Below are 19,552 nucleotides of genomic sequence, written 5' to 3' on the forward strand. Positions count from 1 at the left end.
AAGCCTGAATGTTGTCTCAGTCTTGCTGCATGTGGGCACGGACTGCTTCGTTATCTGAGGAGTTGTGAATGGAACTGAACACTGTGCAATCATCAGCAAACATCCCCATTTCTGACCTTATGATGGTGGTCATTAATGAAGCAGCTGAAGATGTTTGGGCCTAGGACACTGCCCTGAGGAACTCCTGCGGCGATGTCCTGGGGCTGAGATGATTGGTCTCCAACAACCACTTTCCTTTGTGCTAGGTATGACTCCAGCCAGTGGAGAGTTTTCCCCGATTCCCATTGATTTCAGTTTTACCAGGGCTCCTTGATGCCACACTTGGTCAAATGCTGCCTTGATGTCAAGGGCAGTCACTCTCACCTCACCTCTAGAATTCAGCTCTTTTATCCATGTTTGGACCAAGGCTGCAATGAGGTCTGGAGCCGAGTGGTCCTGGCAGAACCCAACTAAGCATCAGTGAGCAGGTTATTGGTGAGTAAGTGCCGCTTGATAGCACTGTTGACGACACCTTCCATCACTTTGCTGATAATTGAGAGTAGACTGATGGGGCGGTAATTGGCCGGGTCGGATTTGTCTTCACCACCATGTGGCAGGACTGCAGATCTATGATCTGATCTGTTGATTGTGGGATCGCTTAGCCCTGTCTATAGCATGCTGCTTCTGCTGTTTAGCATGCATGTAGTCCTGTGTTGTAGCTTCCCTAGGATGGCACCTCATTTTTAGGTACACCTGGTGCTGCTCCTAGCATGCTCTTTTACACTCCTCATTGAACCAGGGTTGGGCCTCTGGCTTGATGGCAATGGTAGAGTGAGGGATATGCCGTGCATGAGGTTACAGATTGTGGTGGAATACAATTCTGCTGCTGCTGATGGCCCACAGCACCTCATGGATGCCCAGTTTTGAACTGCTACATCAGCTCTGAATCTATCCCATTTCGCACGGTGGCAGTGCCACACAACACGATGGAGGGTGTCCTCAGTGTGAAGACAGGACAAGGACTGTGCGGTGGTCACTTCTACTAATACTATCATGGACAGATGCACCTGCGACAGGTAGATTGGTGAGGACGAGGTCAAGTAGGTTTTTCCCTCGTGTTGGTTCTCTCACCACCTGTCGCAGACCCAGACTGGCAGCGATGTCCTTCAGGACTTGGAGAGCTCGGTCAGTAGTGGTGCTACCAAGCCACTCTTGATGATGGACATTGAAGTCCCCTACCCAGAGTACATTCTGTGCCCTTTCTACCCTCGGTGCTTCTTCCAAGTGTTGTTCAACATGGAGGAGTACTGATTCATCAGCTGAGGGAGGGAAGTAGGTGGTACTCAGCAGGCGGTACTCAGCAGGCGGATTCCTTGTTTGACCTGGTGCCATGAGAATTCATGGGGTCCGGAGTCAATGTTGAGGACTCCCAGGGCCACTCCTTCCCTCCCGTATACCACTGTGCCACCACCTCTGGTGGGTCTGTCCTGCCGGTGGGACAGGACATACCCAGGAATGGTGATGGAGGAGTCTGGGATGTTGGCTGAAAGGTATGATTCTGTGAGTATGACCATGTCAGGCTGTTGCTTGACTAGTCTGTGGGTCAGCTCTCCCAATTTTAGCACAAAACCCCAGATGTTAGTGAGGAGGACTTTGCAGGGTTGATGGGAGTACTGCTCAATTCAATCAAAGAGGCGAAAAGATGGTGTCCGTACCCACTGTCTTCAGAGAAACACAAACTTTCTAAACAACGCTGGCTGAATTTGAACTCCTACAAGTATCTGGATGGCTCTGCTGATGATTCAGTTGGTGTAATTAGTACGTGAGTCAATCAGACCAGGAGGTCCAGGTTTGATTCCCAGTCTGTGCTGAGGTACGTCGCAATAGTGGTGCTACAATGGGCCTCAGAGCCTAGATTAGCGTGCGGGGGTGGGGGCGGGACAATGGTTTCTGCTCTGGAATAACTACCCAGTGACCCTTGTTGGAAGGTGCACGTGAATATTGGGTGAAGACAAAGTTGGGCTTGTTCTTATGCTGCCACGGTTGAATAGCCTCCTGGCGCACACTGCCTTGGCTCACATATGAAGAAAGGCCGCATGGGTGAGATACTGGAGGGTGCCATAGCCCAACAATAGGCAGATTGGCATCAGGAGGGAAAAGGGGAGAAAAATTCTAGTTGCAAGCAAAGCAACAGGGCCAACGTGCAACATATTTAGTCAGGAGCTCGATCACACAGACGACCTCCAACCCTGCGCCTGGGTTTGATCTGAAACGTGGGAGGGATTTATCCGGGGGGTCAGCAGGCGGGATCGGTGGAAAAATGGGTTTTTTTGGACAGCGGGTCGGGACCCCGCTGTCAACACGCCGCCACGTGCCTTTACCAAATGTCGGGTCTGTCAGCGCTGAGCAGACCCGACAGGCAGTGTGGGGGAGGCAATTCAGGTCATTATGACTTTGTTAAGAGGATTAACAACAATTTTGAGTTCACCTTTAGAATTTACCAGCTCGCTAACGGGGTCCACGCTGCTCGGGGATCACGTCTGTTAAGCTGGGTGGGAGTTGAATGGCCATAGAATCATCTCATTACTTGACAGCTTGTAATGTGCTATGAAAGCTCCCATCTCACAGCTGTTCACTTTCCAAGCTCAGAAGCTGTTGCTTGCTGCATTTGGAAGACAGGTTGAGCATTATGCAGGTTGCAAGTGTTTGGAGCAAACACTCTATCCAGTGTCACCTCATTGGAACAACCTCTCTCACCATTGACAAATCGCTTCTGTCACCTCAAGTTCACCTGCCATCTATTCCATCAACATGGGTACAGGTTATACTCTCTCACCTTGCTCCTCAGAATCTGACCACGATCAGCCCCAACACCAGCAGCACCAACACCACCACCAACCTTCTCCACAATCACCTGATGCTGCACAGGACAGAGGGCATCAGCACCCGACCACATTTTTGCCCAGGAAGCCAGAGATGGCCTCACCATGGCCAGATTTACTTCACTTGACGCTACACATCCTGGCTGCCACATGATGCGCCAAGTGGGCACCACCCCACACCAACACCATAAAGCATCCCTATAATGTCCAAGCCATTCCTTTCACACATCAGCATTGTCTCACCATTCACTGTAACTCACTAAGCCACTTCCAAAGGTGCACACAAATCTATCCAAGAACGCAAAATGTTGAAAATAAATATTTCAATGTTTGACGGCACATTAACAGAAATTTCACATGGACATTGGCTAAAACACACAAGTGCCTACCCTTGTGTGCTGTTAGTTGGTATGACTGCACTAGGATGCGGGTGAGTGTGAGGGGTAGCTAGTGAGATGGGGAAGCGATAATGTAGATAGAGAGGGATGGGTGGAGGTGCAAGGTAAGTTGGTGTGAGTGAGGATGTGCAGGAGTAGGGTAGGGAAGGCAGAGCGATGGGGATGTGATGAGAGGCACAGCAGGATGAGGTTGAGTGTGACTTTGTACTAACGTTTCCTGATCTAATGAGATAATTGAAGCGTTTGTGGCACTGCACCCAGGTCCTCCTGAACACATCCCTGCTTGTGCCCTCCTGTGCAATGTGCAACCAGGCTGCGTTGGGACTCCTGGGGAGGTCTCTTCTGCCCATTGGGAGGGAAGAGACCCTACCTGCATGCTTTGACTCCCACCATAAGCATATGGAGGGAGTCAAGGGAGAGCCTGGGTGCAGCCCTGCACCTCTGTGCAATGCTCATCAGTGTCTGCAGCACCTCAATGCTGTAGAACACTGACAGCACAAACGTCAAAAGAAAGTTGGCCATGGTCCCTTTAAGGAAACCGGCTGATGGTGTGTCATCAAGCGACGTCATCAGACCCGCTTCCTTCAATTACCCGGCAAATGCGCTGGGCGGGCTTAACAAGCCCAATCAGGGGAAAATCATTTCAGAGGCCGGGATGGAGCCAGCAGCGGGGTCGGGACCCGCCAGTGACATCGCCTGCCACAGATCCACCCAGGTAGGCGAAATCGTGGCCATGGTATCGGAGCTGACAATCCAGTGTTGTAAATGCAACGCAGCACCCGATCCACGGTGCAATCCTGGCTCTTCCACCTGCTGACAGATTACTACAGGACCTCTCGATCAGATACAGTGTTTTGTTTATTCAAAGCTCTTCCAGGTGACAACTGGTGTCATTTTCAGTGACTCATTTTAAATCAAAAGCCAGTCTTTGATCCCTTGAGTTAACCTTATGCTTTAAAAAATGCTACCTAAAAACCGATAACGAAGTGGTGACTGGTTCTTGTCCAGACTGAAGATAGCCTCCTGTTATACGAGAAAAAACCCACTAAAATTACAATATTACAGAACGTACCATTTGGGAAAAGCTACACCCAGGTAGCGACAAGGTAATGGATTTAACTTGAAATATTGTGCAATTACTGAAGTTATTGCAAACTGTGTTCACATCTACACACATGCAAATAAATTCCCCAACACAGCAACCCCATCCCATCGACACTTAAACAGAGGAATCACTCCTCATTATTCACATACAGGGAGACAGCAGGTGCCGGCACCTTGTGAAACTGGTATTCAGGCAGAAGGCCCATTTGTCCTCCAATTTTTATAGACTAGGGATCACTTAAAAAATACAGAGTCTTGCTGTTGGTCCTGGAAGGTCACTGCAATCTTCTAAAGGTTTTTACCCAAGTCCGGTGCATTTCTACATGTTTTGTGCAGGAACCGTGAATCGGTGTCATTTTTATTCAGGTGAACCTCGGGTCGGCAGCTGACTATTTCAGGCCCGAAAACGGGCTGAAGCGGATTTCCACCCCAGTGCCTTCAGGAGAAAAACTCCGGTGGGAAAGTAAGTAACAGGACTATAGAGAAACGAATTTAAACTACTGTAGAAGGTTAATCTTCAGCCCTGTGGAACTGTCACCCAGTAGGGGAAACAAAGCAGAAAGAAGTGATGGAAGGAGGAGAATTGGGAAATAGTTATAAAAATGAGAAAAGCAGTTTCTGGAGGTATATTTGCGGTCGGTTTCAGTCAGGAAGTTTTAAAAGTGTGTCTACTTTCACTATCAAGTGTTTGGACTCACCTCGCCCCGCCACCTCCCAGGACCAATGCAATGGAATTGCCGGTAAGGATCCTGGCCAAGCGGGAGAAGTCTGAGTGACGGTCCGGCTGCTTCTGAGAAACCCTTTGGTACATCTCGAGCTGAAAAAACACCAGACCAAAAAGTATAAGTATCAGTTCAACTGACGGCGGTACAAGTGCTCTCAGTGCCCGAGTCAGGTAGGCCATTAAAATTACATGTAGTATTGTATGAACTTGCAAAGAAATTCCATAGCACAAATTTATTTATCAAGTTTCGTACAGCTTACATCTTGTGAAGCTTTTCCATCGGGTTTCACTCGAGTTTGACACCCTAGCTTCCATCGGCTGTTATGTCCCAGGTGACAGGGGAGACAGTTCTTATAACATTGTGAAGTGAGTCAGCTGATAGGTGGAGAAATAATGCTGGGAGGAATGCTCTTCCTCTAACACACCAGGCTTTAGAGGGATGATAGGCTTGTGTGTACAGTTTAGATTACTCATTGTGACGATGATCTTGTTCTTTGAATGCAGTTCCGCCTCCACATACCAACGAACATTGTGCCAAAATAAGGGGAAACCACTTAGGGCGATCTCCCTTTAAGACTACGGCTCGATATAGCGGCCTCCTTGGTCATCCCACAATACATTAGGGCCTTGTTCTCAACCACACCCCAGCTCTGGACCAGAGGCAGCAGCAGAAAGATCCCAAGTCTGAACAAGCTCCAATATGCGCAAAGTTTTTTTTAAAAAAAGGAGCCTTGTAACGTGGTGACTGAACGCCAATCAAAGAGCAAGGAATGGGCACACCCAGTCAGATTCTCCCCCACTCAATCAGCCCCTGTGCAAATTAACCATCAAGGTAAGCAATGGAAATGGGGAATTCTACGAATATGGGGATGAATTTCCTCGGGGGCGCCACTGCCACAGGTTTGGCAGAAACGCCGTTTTACAGGGTTTCTGCTAAACTTACGGCCCTGAGGAAATTCACCCTCGCCCCAATGTTGAGCAGAGTTTGGAACACTGCAGTGCTCAAGTGTTTTTTCATCCATAACCACCAGATCAAGACAGCATGCCCTGGGAAAGAATGGAAGTATATGCAGATTGCGTCAGAAGAACCTGCGCATCTGCATCAAAGACGTGGCCATTGTAGAGCTACAGTTCTCAATTCTTGCTTCACCGGTTCCCTGATCTGCATAATCTGTCCTTGAGAGTCAACTTCATCATTAATTGCCCAGCAATAACTAGTGTTCTAAGGATTAGTGCTGCTTGAATCGGTGTCATTTTTATTCTGCTGCAGCTGATGTGTTTTCAAAGCTGCAAGTCTAACTTAAGTTAAAATGTAATTTTAAACCACTTGGAAACTCATTTTACTTGATACAGGCTAGAGGCCCCCAAAGGTGATCAAGGTTAGAGTACATGACTCATTTGTTCACACACTGCCCCCCTCATACTGGCTGGGTCACTGCTCTCTCCGCTGCTGTGCATTAGTTCCAATTTATAAATTGGGACTCAAGCTATTTACAGTTGGCAAGCTTAACTAATTATTTCTGCTTAGATCACTTTTGTTGGTGGGAATTTAATTTAATTTTTCTTGGAAATTAGGCAATGTGTCAAATTAAATTTCATGCCAATAGTGCCTGCTTGGCTATAAATTGGAATATTACGAGATAATTTTACAGTGAGCACAATTGTCGAAACGTGGAGCTGCTCCGAGATGGTACCAGCTGTTTCTCTCCGTGGCACCAACGGAACAGAACTGTACTCAGCACACATCAGCTTAAAATATCTAGGGTTTGACATTCAGCAACATGTTCAAACCTTCAGTAACCCTTATGCTAGAGCCTGTACAGCTAGCGCAGCACACACCATGACTAACGCAGTGTCCCTCATCCTATTCACTGTACAGGAACTCTGCACAGTTAGCGCCTCAATTTCAAAATTCTCATCCTTGTTTTCAAATCCCACCATGGCCTCGCCCCATCCTATCTCTGTAACACCACCACCACCACCGCCCCCCCCACCAGATATCTGCACTCCTCTAATTCTACCCTCTTGAGGATCCCTGATTGTAATCACTCAACCATTGGTGGCCATGCCTTCTGTTGCCAAGGCCCTAAGCTCTGGAATTCCCTGCCTAAATCTCTCCGCCTCTCTTTCCTCCTTTAAGACGCTCCTTAAAACCTACCTCTTTGACCAAGCTTTTGGTCACCTGCCCTAATTTATCCTTATGTGGCTCAGTGTCAAAATTTGTGTCTTATAACACTCCTGTTCAGCGCCTTGGGATGTTTCACTATATAAAGAAAAGTTGTTGTTGCTGTTGTTGTTAATATAGCACACACCATGACTAACGCAGTAACCCTCATTCTATTCACTGTACAGGAACTCTGTACGGTTAATGCAGCACAGACGATGAATAATGCCGTAACCCTCACGTGCAGGACAGGATACCATATAACCCTCACTGGAACTCCGTATAGCAAAGACTCCCTCACACACAGTTGGTATCAGTCCTCTCAGCTTGCTCCAGTTGTGCAGGAAAGGTTGAGACTGGTTACACCCTGTGATCGGAGGACCAGTCACAGCTGTGTTGCTATAACAGAGTTCTATGGCAAACATCTTTGCATGTTCACTGTATTATGTGAATGGGAAGGAACATCTAGGGAAATACTTTCATTGGGGAAAAAAGTAGAAAATACAATTTGCCTATGAAGAGTGCAGACCCTCCGCATGTTTTATAGCGGAAACATTCTAAACTTCAATTTAATTTGATTTTTATTTAAAACATGCAACAGCTTTAATGAAAAGTGCCATGCCTTTATTTCTCTATTTGCCAAAGAGTTAAATGCAATACACAGATTGGATAAAAATGCATCAATGCCTTACCAGCATTGGGAATACAAATGTCCCAGCTTGTACCATGGTTTCTGGGGCTCGGTCAGCTATGGAGTGGCTCTCTGGCCAGTCTGGACTTACACTCCTTCCCTGCCCACCCCACGCTGCTTACAATGCAGCCACTCAGGAATACTCTCCATAATGGACTATGCAGAGCGACTGAGCAGGGAGCAGACCTTATTCAAGAGTCTCCATGCCTGTGGGACAATTTACTTTTATTTTCTTAAGAGAAACACATAAATCAAATAAATTTAAGGTGAGTTTACCATTTTTCTACAAAAAGGGGATGTATTTTAAATATTTACCTTCCCCTTTAATAAGGATCCCTGTCAGGAGGAACTACCTATCACATGCAAGCGATGAGACGCGTCGATAAGGCAGTGATGTATTTTGACACCATTTCTGTACTTTTGTCACAATATTTGCAAAACAAAAAGATAAAGGTCTTTCACTTTTCATTAAAGATCTGCCTTATTAAGTGGCTGGGTGTACTGGTTGTCCTCTTCTGCCGTTGAGTAACTAAGGGTGAAGTTGAAAGAAATCTAAGCATATTATTAGACCTAGTACTCAATGCATTCAATCAGTCTGGAGCAGCAATCAATGCCAGCTCCAGCCTTCCTTTTCTCTCTAATGTCCTTGAGTGTACCATTGCTTCCCAGCTCTGTGCTTGCTTCTCCAAAAACACCCTCTTGGTATCCCTCCAGTCTGCCTTCCACTCTTCTCACAACACATCCTTTGTGGCTGTGGTGCATTAATCCTCTCGGCCTCTCTGCAGAATTTGGCATAGTGGTCTTTGCAATCCTCCTCCAATGCCTCTTCTCTGTCACCAGCTCCTTGGGGCTGCCCTACCGATCTCAACATAGCCAGTGCATCTAACAATGGCTTCCCTTCCTTCCCTCACACCTTCATCTCTAACGTTCTCTAAGGATCTACCACTTGTCCAAAACTCTGTTATATGGTATCCTAAGAACATAAGAAATAAGAGCAGCGGTTGGCTATTCGGTCCTTCAAGCCTGCTCCGCCATTCAATGAGATCATGGCTGATCTTCTGTCTCAACTCCATTCACCGGCCCTATCGCCATATCCCTTGATGCCCTTACTAGTCAGAAATCTATCGACTTCTGTTTTGAATATACCCAATGACTGAGCCTCCACAGCCCTCTGGGGTAGAGAATTCCAAAGATTCACCACCCTCTGTGTGAAGAAATTTCTTCTCATCTCAGTCCTGAATGGCCTACCCTTTATCCTGAGGCAATGGCCCCTGGTTCTAGACTCCCCAGCCAAGGGAAACATTCTCCCAGCATCCACCCTATCAAGCCCTGTAATAATTTTGTATGCTTCAATGAGATCCCCTCTCATTCTTCTGAATTCAAGAGAATACAGGCCTAGTTTACTCAATCTCTTCTCATACGACAGTCCCGCCATCCTAGGAATCAATCTCGTGAACCTTCGTTGCAGTCGCTCTATGGCAAGTACATCCTTCCTTAGGTAAGGAGACCAAAATTGTACACAGTACTCCAGGTGTGGTCTCACCAAGGCCCTATATAATTGGAGTAAGACTTCTTTACTCCTGTACTGAAATCCTATCCTGTCCTGCACAGAGTCTCACTCGCCCATCACATTGTCCCATCAAACTTACATTTGCTTCCCTTCCCTTAACGCACTTAGTTTAAAATCTTTTAATTATCTTCCACTCATTCCATGGCCTCATTTACTTCTGGTCATGGAGATGCAAGGAAAGCATTCAAAGACTTGAGGTGGTGCAGAAAAAAGCCACAAGATTGATACCCAGCATTAAAGTTATGAGAAGAGATTTAGATTATTAGAGCCTTGAAAATTGGCAAATAAGCAGTAACATCCACACCCTCCACCACCGGCGCACCATGGCTGCAGTGAGCTATCCACAGGATACACTGCAGAAACTCGCCACGGCATTTTTGACAGCACCTCCCAAATCCACAACCTCCACCAGGCAGAAGGACAACGGCAGTGGGTGCATGGGAACACCATCACCTCCATGTTCCCCTCCAAGTCACATATCATCCTGACTTGGACATATTTCAAAGTTTGCAGGTGATACGAAGCTCGGAAATGTAGTAAACAATGAGGATAGTAACAGACTTCTTTTTGGTAAGACGAATGAGGTGAGGCAATATGAACTAAATGGTACAATTTGAAAGGGGGTGCAGGAGCATTGACCTGGGGGTGTCTGTACACAAATCTTTGTAGGTGGCAGGGCAAGTTGAGAAGGCTTTTAAAAAACCATATGGGATCCTTAGCTTTATAAATAGAGAAATGAGAGTATAAAAGTAGGGAAGCTATGTTAAACCTTGATAAAACACTGGTTAGGCCTCAGCTGGAGTATTGTGTTCACCACACTTTAGAAAGGATGTCAAGACCTTGGAGGGGGTGCAGAGGAGATTTACTAGAATAGTGCCAGGGATGAAAAGGTTAAGAGGAGATTTGACAGAGGTGTTCAAAATCACGAATGGTTTTGATAAAGTAAATAAGGAGAGACTGTGAGTGGCAGAAAGGTCAGTAACCAGGACACAGATTTAAGGTGATCGGCAAAAAAACCAGAAGCAACATGAGAAAACTTTTTTTTTTTTTTTTTTTACACAGCGAGTTATGATCTGGAATGCACTGCCTGAAAGGGTGGTGGAAGCAGATTCAGTAGTAACTTTCAAAAGAGAATTAGGTAAGTACTTGATGGGAAGAAATTTACAGGACTGTGGGGAAAGAGCAGGGGAGTGGGATTAATTGGATAGCTCTACCAAACATCCGGCACAGGCATAATGGACCGAATAGCCTCCTTCTGTGCGATATATGATTCTATATCGCCGTTCCTTTATTGTCGCTGGGTCAAAATCCTGGAACTCCCTATCCAACAGCACTGTGGGAGCACCTTCACCACACGGACTGCAGCGGTTCAAGAAAGCGGCTCACCACCACCTTCTCGAGGGCAACTAGGGATGAGCAATAAATGCCGGCCGTGTTAGCAACTTCCATATCCCGAGGTTGAATAAAGAAAACCCTCCAACAGGTATATGAGACAGTAAGCCGTATAGAAAAGGTAAACCCAGAACAACTACCCTGCATTAAACCCTGACACTTTGTTAAGGGGGTACCAGCAAGAGCCAAATTTAGAACTGATAGGGACAGGAGTTCCTCACAGAAAGTGATCAGTACATGGAATGGACCTTCAGGTAGGGTAATGGAGGCAGAAACTCTGGAATGGTTTAAAGACCAGCTGGATACTGTGCTGGAGGCAGTGTCTTCGTGGATGGAATGGCCTTCTCATCTGTATGTGGCTTATGAACTTGAGCAAAAAACAATTATAGCGGGTGTCAATTCTCAAATTTAAACAATGCAAAGTAGGTAAAGGCCAGCAAATAACTGAGGGCTGCCTTGGCTCATGCCCACCTCTGCGTCAGACTCCTGTACACGCACACTGTCAAATGGGTAATGTGCACAGCTCCCACAGCTGAACAATGCACGACCCTGAGTGAGAAAGGTATTTAGACTGCAGTGATGCATAAACTACATCACTCAATAATAATATCCAGCACAGTGAATTCCAAATCAGAGCCATCCAACACCCTCTGTCACTGCATCACAATTACACCTGACTATACCTCTGGCCTTACAAAGCAGTTATAAACTATTAATTTAACACAAATATTATGGAGCTTTTACATTCAATGCCCTGGATAACGACCCAGATTTTGCTCCCCCTGTTTGGGGGGGATAAAGGGAATGCAATAAATAGCTGTAGCAAATGTGGATTTTCAGAAGGAAATTCATTGACAGGATAATAAAGGATTACAGTTAATGGGTGTTGACTGGATTGGAAAAGGGTTGGAAGTGGTAGATCACAGGAGTCGGAGTGGGGTGCACTTTTTTTTTTCCACTCTCTCGTTATAAATAGATGATGTGGATTTGGTCATTGAAGGCCGATAAATCCCCAGGGCCTGATAATCTACATCCTAGGGTACTTAAGGAAGTGGCCCTGGAGATAGTAGATGCATTGCTGGTCATCTTCCAGAACTCGATAGACTCTGGAACAGTTTCCATGGATTGGAGGGTAGCTAATGTTACCCCACTATTCAAAAAAAGTGGTAGAGAAAAAGCGGGGAATAATAGACCGGTAAGCCTGACATCGGTAGTGGGGAAAATGCTAGAGTCCATTATAAAAGATGTAATAGCAGAGCACTTGGAAAACAGTGACAGGATCGGACAAAGTCAACATGGATTTACAAAAGGTAAATCATGCTTGACTAATCTACTGGAATTTTTTGAGGATGTAACTGGTAAAATAGATAAGGGAGAACCAGTAGATGTGGTGTATTTGGACTTTCAGAAGGCTTTCGATAAGGTCCCGCATAAGAGATTAGCGTGCAAAATTAAGGCACATGGGATTGGGGGCAAGGTATTGACTTGGATAGAGAACTGGTTGGCAGATAGAAAGCAAAGAGTTGGAATAAACGGGTCGTTTTCCGAGTGGCAGGCAGTGACTAGTGGGGTACCGCAAGGATCGGTCCTAGGACCCCTGCTGTTCGCAATATATATTAATGATCTGGACGAGGGAATTGGATGTAGTATCTCCAAATTTGCAGATGACACAAAGCTGGGTGGGAGGGTATGCTGTGAGGAGGATGTCGTGAAACTCCAGTACGATTTGGACAGGTTGGGTGATTGGGCAGAAACATGGCAAATGCACTATAATGTGGATAAATGTGAGGTTATCCACTTTGGTGGCAAAAACAGGAAGGCAGATTATTATTTGAATGGCAATAGATTGGGAGAAGGGGAAGTGCAAAGAGACCTGGGTGTTCTTGTGCACCAGTCGCTGAAGGTAAGCATGCAGCTGCAGCAGGCGGTTAAGAAGGCAAATGGTATGTTGGCCTTCGTAGCGAGAGGATTCAAGTACAGGAACAAGGATGTCTTGCTACAGTTGTACAGGGCCTTGGTGAGACCACACCTTGAGTATTGTGTGCAGTTTTGGTCGCCTTACCTGAGGAAGGATGTTCTTGCCATGGAAGGAGTGCAGCGAAGATTCACCAGGCTGATACCTGGGATGGCAGGAATGACGTATGAGGAGAGATTGTGTCGATTGGGCTTATACTCACTGGAGTTTAGAAGATTGAGAGGGGATCTCATCAAAACCTATAAAATTCTGTCAGGCCTGGACAGACTAGATGCAGGAAGGATGTTCCCGATGGCCGGGGAGTCCGGAACCAGGGGTCATAGTCTAAGGATAAGGGGTAAGCCATTTAGGACAGAGATGAGGAGGAATTTCTTCACCCAGAGGGTGGTGAACCTGTGGAATTCTCTGCCACAGAGGGCAGTGGAGGCCAGTTCATTAAATATATTCAAGGAGTTGGATATATTTCTTAAGGCTAAAGGGATCAAGGGATACGGGGAGAAAGCAGGGACAGGGTACTGAATTTGGATGATCAGCCATGATCTCATTGAATGGCGGAGCAGGCTCGAGGGGCCGAATGGCCTACTCCTGCTCCTATCTTCTATGTTTCTATGGAACACACAATACTGAAACTTGCCGAGGAGCAAGGGGGACTGTAAAAGATTTCAGAAAGACATGGATAGGTTAGCAGAATGGGTAGAAAGGGAGCAGATGCGATTTACTGCAAAGAAGTGTGAAGTAATGCACCACGTCGCTGAGTTACTCGCTGGCCTTTACCTAGTTTGCATTGCATTGTAAAATAAGGAATAAGAGATGCACTCAATGGAAAGACACTGAAGGGTGTGGGGGTGGAACAGACAGAATTAGGGGTTCCCATGTGTAATGACCTGAAAGTGAAAGTACCGGTAGATAAAACCATAAAAAGTACCAATAGTAGTTCAGATTTTACAAATCAGGACATAGAATACAAGAGAGAAGAGGTTATGATAAATTGGCACAAGGCAATGGTTAGGCCACAGCTGGGGTACTGTGTGAATTTTTGGGTGTCCCATTACAGAAGGGACGTTACTTCCCCCTCTCCCTAGTGTGGCCCTACAAATGGCACGTCTGCGATTCCTTTAAAATAAAACATGGGATCAAACCATATCCAGATACATTTCCTCGTTCCCCTACCAGTTTAGGCAGCCTCTTGCGAGAGAAGACTCGGCGAGGGCAGCAGAGGTGAAGATGACCAGAGCACCAGCTCCTCATGTTGAGCCACTCGACGGTGCGTGCTGGTGTCGGCCCGTCCTCCTTGTGCAGAAGGATGAGTTGTTTGAGGGCTCGCACGGCTGTGTTCTCCAACATGCGCTCCAGCTGAAAACAAAGCGATATGCAGATTACAGACGTGACGGGTCGTGCCTTACACCGAACCGCTCCATGGTGTGCGCAACTACACCGTGTCTCCCACTGCTGGTCACAATACCACGTTTTACAGGTGGAGCATTTCCACTTCACAGTATATATCACTACTCAATCCAGTCGGCAAGCAGATAAAAGTGGAAAGCCGGAATGCCTGGTATCCGACTTTCATTCCCTTCCTGGTGTGGCAAAACATGCTTGACCTCCCAGGCAAGAGGCCAGAGAAGTAAGTCATACTCAAAGTTTTCACAGCCAGAAAAATACAATGGGACTCTTGAAATAAAGTGTGTGTGTGTGTGTGTGTGTGAAACTCTACTATAGAAATGGTTCTGAAACAGTCAGCAGACAGCAAAGGAGCTGTGTGACGATGGTACACAAAACCTCTTCAGTCAGAGCAGTGATAAGACAGGATGTTTTATCGAAGAATAATAACTTTAAAAAAAGTAATTCACCCTCTCCCCATCTCGTGTTTCTTTGTGCCCAAAGACAAAAATTCAGTCTATTGATAGAGATATAGATCTACACAATGAAAGGTGGGCAGGTACGTGATTGCATTGCCTTCAAAAGACGCACAGTTGAACTTTTGACCCACCTCTCCGACTGTTGGCTCCTGCTCTCCCAGCCCGACAATAAGGATGCAATCAGCCTGCCTGATACAGCGCTGGGTCCAGGGAGTCATGCTGCTGTCGGACTGGTACAGCACAATTCGATGGATATCTTCTTGCTGCGCCAGCCAGCTCGACAGTCGGTACTCGTGGATACTACAGAGACAGAAAGGCAAGAGCTAGTTCAGAAACAAAACGCTGGGAAGCCGCAACCCACCAGTCAGCATCTGTGGAGAGGATAGACAAGTCAACAGTTTGGGCAGAACCCTTCTTCAGAACCTAAAAAGAGAAAATGTTTTAATAGAATCAGAAAAGGAGGGGGGAGGGAAAAAAACAAACAGATAATCCAAGCACAGAGGGAGTTAGCCAATGCATCACTTGCAGTCTGCTTAAAAGAAAATCAGGATACTATTAGATGTAGAAGATCATCAAAGCTCTCCACCACTGCGGCTTCCTTCGTGTAGTGTCTGGGTCTGTTGCAGACTAATTGAGAGAGATTGATTACAATGAGTAGTCAGCGACTCCATCATCATTGTATCATGCGACTCCCAGGGCGGTAGAAGGCGAACTAGACGGACCTCGGTCTTTTTTCATCAAGCAATTCCTATCTCGGCGGGGGGGGCGGGGGGAAAAAGAGGGGCATCGAGATAATGCTTAGGACAGAGACCCTACATCAAGAAAGTGGTGGTGGGGGTTCTGTGGCTTTAGTGCTGCCCTACTTTTTTTCTTTTTAGGACTGGCAGGCCTACTGTACTTTGCCAACATTTTGTGTTTTAATTTCAGATCTGATGCGCAGGCTTTCTGCTTCAGTTTCCCCAATGTTCCTGCCTATTCCTTGGGCAAGTCTCTCACGACTGTAGGCAGCTCACCGCTTCTCTCTATTGCTGGATTAATTTTTTGCCTGGCAGTGCAGTCTCACCGACACTGAAAAGACCAAACAATCTCCTGCTTTTTGTTTAAGCGGGTTACCACAACAAGAACTTGCATTTGCAGAGGACCTTTAACACAGAAAAACATCCTAAGGCACTTCACAGGGGCATCAGGAAGAAAAGGCCACAGATCATTCACCAACTAACTTTCTTTTTTTCTGCCTGGAGTATCTGCTCGTTTTTCCTCTGCCTTTATTGTCGGGTTTCATTAAAATACTTGCTGATCTGTCACTTTTCAGTTCTGAAAAAGAACCGGACTCAAACCATCAACCTGTCTCCTCTCTCCAACAATGCTGATGGACTATTTTCTGTTTCTGTTTCAGATTTGCAACATTTGTAAATTTTGGCTTTTTCAGATACATAGTTACAGCATCAGCTAAACCCATAAGGTTATCTTCATTCCCATGCGCAATTCCACCTTTAAAAGAATGATATAACCAGAGGCCACAGAATCATAGAATGGCTACAGCACGGAAGGAGGCCATTCAGCCCGTCCCGACTCTCAGCTAGTCCCACTCCCCCGCCCTTTCCCCATTGCCCTGCTATTTTTCTCTCCTTCAGGTGCTTATCCATCTCCCTTTTGAAAGCCGTGATCAAGTCTGCCTCCACCACCCTCTCAGGCAGTGCATTCCAGATCCTAACCACTCGCTGTGTAAAAAAGTTTTTTCTTATATCGCCTTTGGTTCTTTTGCCAATCACCTTGAATCTGTGTCCTCTGGTTCTCGACCCTTCTGCCAATGGGAGCAGTTTCTCTCTATCTACTCTGTCTAGACCCCCTCATGATTTTGAACACTTCTATCAAATCTCCTCTCACAGAGTGAAGATAATTGGCAAAAAATCCAGGGGGGAAATGAGATTTATTTTTATGCAGCGAGTTATAATAATCTGGAATGGACTACCTGAAAAGATGGCGGAAGCAGATTCAAAAGGGAACTGGATACATGCTTGAAAAGGAGAAATTTGCAGGGCTGTGGGAAAAGAGCAGGGGGTTAGAACTAATTGGATGGCTCTTTCAAAGAGCCAGCAAAAGACATGATGGGCCGAATGGCCTCCTTCTGTGCTGTATGATTCTACATACAGCTACTCTAAATCAATATCGTCACTCAACCATTGGTGGCCATGCCTTCTGTGGCCTAGGCCCTAAGCTCTGGAATTCCCTGCCTAAACCTCTCTGCCCCGCTATCTCTTTCCTCCAAACCTACCTCTTTGACCAAGCTTTTGGTCACCTGCCCTAATTTCTCCTTATGTGGCTCGGTGTCAAATTTTTTGTCTTTTAACACTCCTGTGAAGGGCCTTGGGACGTTTTACTACGTTAAAGGCGCTATATAAATACAAGTTGTTGTTGTTGAAACTACAATGTCCCTGAATTTGGAATTCTCCTGTCCAGCCCATTACCATCCAACTTCCAGATGGTTGCACTATCCTAAATGCTCCATGGCCTTTATCTGTGTGTTTACCGGTATCCCAGGTGTCTCTTGTTATTGGTGGTCAGTGTAAAGGCATTGTGTATATAACCTGTCCACACCCAACAATTCCTTGTGGAATCAGAATAACCAAACCAAAGACAAAGACAGAGTACAACCAGCTAGAACAAGCTCACTTGAAAGAGGTAAGAGGTTAAGTAAGGCAGGATGTGACTTTACCTGTCTAAAGCAGTAGATCCAAGGCGCTGTTTGATGACATCACTGTTCAACAGCAAGGTAGGACCTGAAAAGAAACAGTTGATTTTTTTTTTTAGTTCAATATATGGTGCACCGAATATTCCTGTAGGGGATTCACAAGGTAAAAATGACTTTCAGATTCTGCTATGAGAGCTTACACTGCAATTGGTTTGTGCGTAATTAAAAAGAACAAATGAAAAAGTTCAAATAGCCATGACTGGATATGGCGAATTGACTCATTAGTCCGAAACCAGCACTCTCACTGCCTCTGGGGCGCTTTATGCAATGTTGTGGTACTCGGGCAGTATGTAGAAATTCAGGGCATTCGATGCTGATATTGCGGTGTGCCAATCCAAATTACTTGCCCTACTCATTCCAATCGCCGATCCTTCATCGTCACTGGGTTGAAATCCTGGAACTCCCTACCTAACAGCACTGTGGAGCCCCTTCACCACACGACTGCAGCGGTTCAGGAAGGCGGCTCACCACCACCTTTTGCAGGGCATGTAGGGATGGGCAATAAATGCAGACCTTGCGAGTGATACCCATATCCCAATAATTAATTTTTAAAAACGCATTACAAAATGACAGTCTCAAAATTGCAGCTCAGGTAAACCCATCGTATTCCATTGAAACAAGCACCATGTGGTATATAGAGTATTGTCGCTCTATAAGGCAGTCTTTGGGAGCATGTTCATTTCTGAGGGACAATGGAACAAATTGAATTTGGAGGCTCTGAGCACCAATTCCAAGTTTGAACATTGGTTTACAAACAGCAAGTGCAACACATTCACCACCGGCAGACAGCCAGTGACTCAACCCACACACCTCCAGGACTGTACCCCTCATCACAGATGCTTTGTGAAGGGAGAAGGATATAAAATATCCTAAGGTGGTGCTATTTTATGCCTACTGGACATGAAAGCAATACTGAAAGACAGTGTGCAGCAAAACAATGACCTGTACGCATTTTCAAATCCCTCCATGGCCTCGCCCCTCCCCAACTCTGTAAACTCTTCCAGCCCTACAATCCTCCGAGATCTATGCACTCCTCCAATTCTGGCCTCTTGCACATCCCCAATTTTCTTTGCTCCACCATTGGTGGCCGTGCTTTCAGCTGCCTGGGCCCTAAGCTCTGGAATTCCCTCCCTAAGCCTCTCTACCTCTCTCTCCTTTATGACGCTCCTTAAAACCTACCTCTTTGACCAAAGCTTTTGCTCACCTGACCCAATATCTCATGTGGCTGGGTGTCAAATTTTGTTTGATTATTGCTCCTGTGAAGTGCCTTGGGACGTTTTAGTACGTTAAAGCTGCTATATAAATGCAAGTTGTTGTACAAGACGGAAAGAGGGAAAGGAGCAGCTGTGGAGAGGAAAGAATCCAGCTTAGATTGCTGCTGCACGTGTGGTCAAGCTGGACACTCAAAACAGGGTGTAAAGCAAGTGGTCACCTAATACTTGGCAAAGGAAGATTAACCCACTGCATCAATCCTGGGCAGTTTCACCCTTGCTCCGTGGAAACTACACAACTTTGCTCTCGATCCCAGCACCACAGCCAAATCATTGCAGGTTCCCTTCCTCTTCAAACCAAGCCACCCACTACCAACCACCAGGAGAGAGAAAGAAAACAGAGAGAGAGATGCTGAAGAGGGCATAGTGAGAACCAGAAGAGAAGAGGCAGAGAAGGAAAGAGAGAGAAAGAAGCAGCAACATGAAGATAGGTAAGAGAGAGAACATATCCTCCAATTCAGCACATGCAATATCATGAGAAATCCACTCGTAATATATTAAAAGTCTTGCATATGCGCTTAGTGCCCATTAAGGAAGAACTTGCAGTTAAAGAATGTCTGATCGTGTCCACGGGACAGCCATAAACGTTTTATAACCAATGTATTAGAGGTAACATTTTCCGGCCATACCTATTTGTAACACCTGTCTGTCAAACTTTTGTGTCACAATTAAACTTACCTGTTCATTTTATTTACTGAGCCTTTTGAGGTTGATCTCCAAGGTAGGTGGGGCTGTCATTCACTTAGCTGTGTCTGTAATATGAGGTGTTGGGACAGTGCTGTCCACAGCCA

At 46.0% G+C, this 19,552-nt stretch overlaps 1 protein-coding gene across 1 annotated transcript in view; it reads right to left on the bottom strand.

The window, feature by feature from the left end:
* The window catches only part of pnpla7b (patatin-like phospholipase domain containing 7b), a 320,770-nt gene that overhangs the window by 96,767 nt on the left and 204,451 nt on the right, over positions 1-19,552 (bottom strand). The window contains exons 23-26 of the mRNA XM_085965146.1: positions 17,455-17,518; positions 14,870-15,038; positions 14,050-14,232; positions 5,062-5,180 (exon numbers count right to left, since the gene is read on the bottom strand). Of these exons, the coding sequence (XP_085821272.1) occupies positions 5,062-5,180; positions 14,050-14,232; positions 14,870-15,038; positions 17,455-17,518 (535 nt within the window). The remainder of the gene's footprint in view (positions 1-5,061; positions 5,181-14,049; positions 14,233-14,869; positions 15,039-17,454; positions 17,519-19,552) is intronic.

This window comes from Somniosus microcephalus, chromosome 23 (assembly GCF_052327205.1).
Source record: "Somniosus microcephalus isolate GS21.2 chromosome 23, FLI_Smic_1.0, whole genome shotgun sequence".
In the NCBI taxonomy this organism is placed as follows: domain Eukaryota; kingdom Metazoa; phylum Chordata; class Chondrichthyes; order Squaliformes; family Somniosidae; genus Somniosus; species Somniosus microcephalus.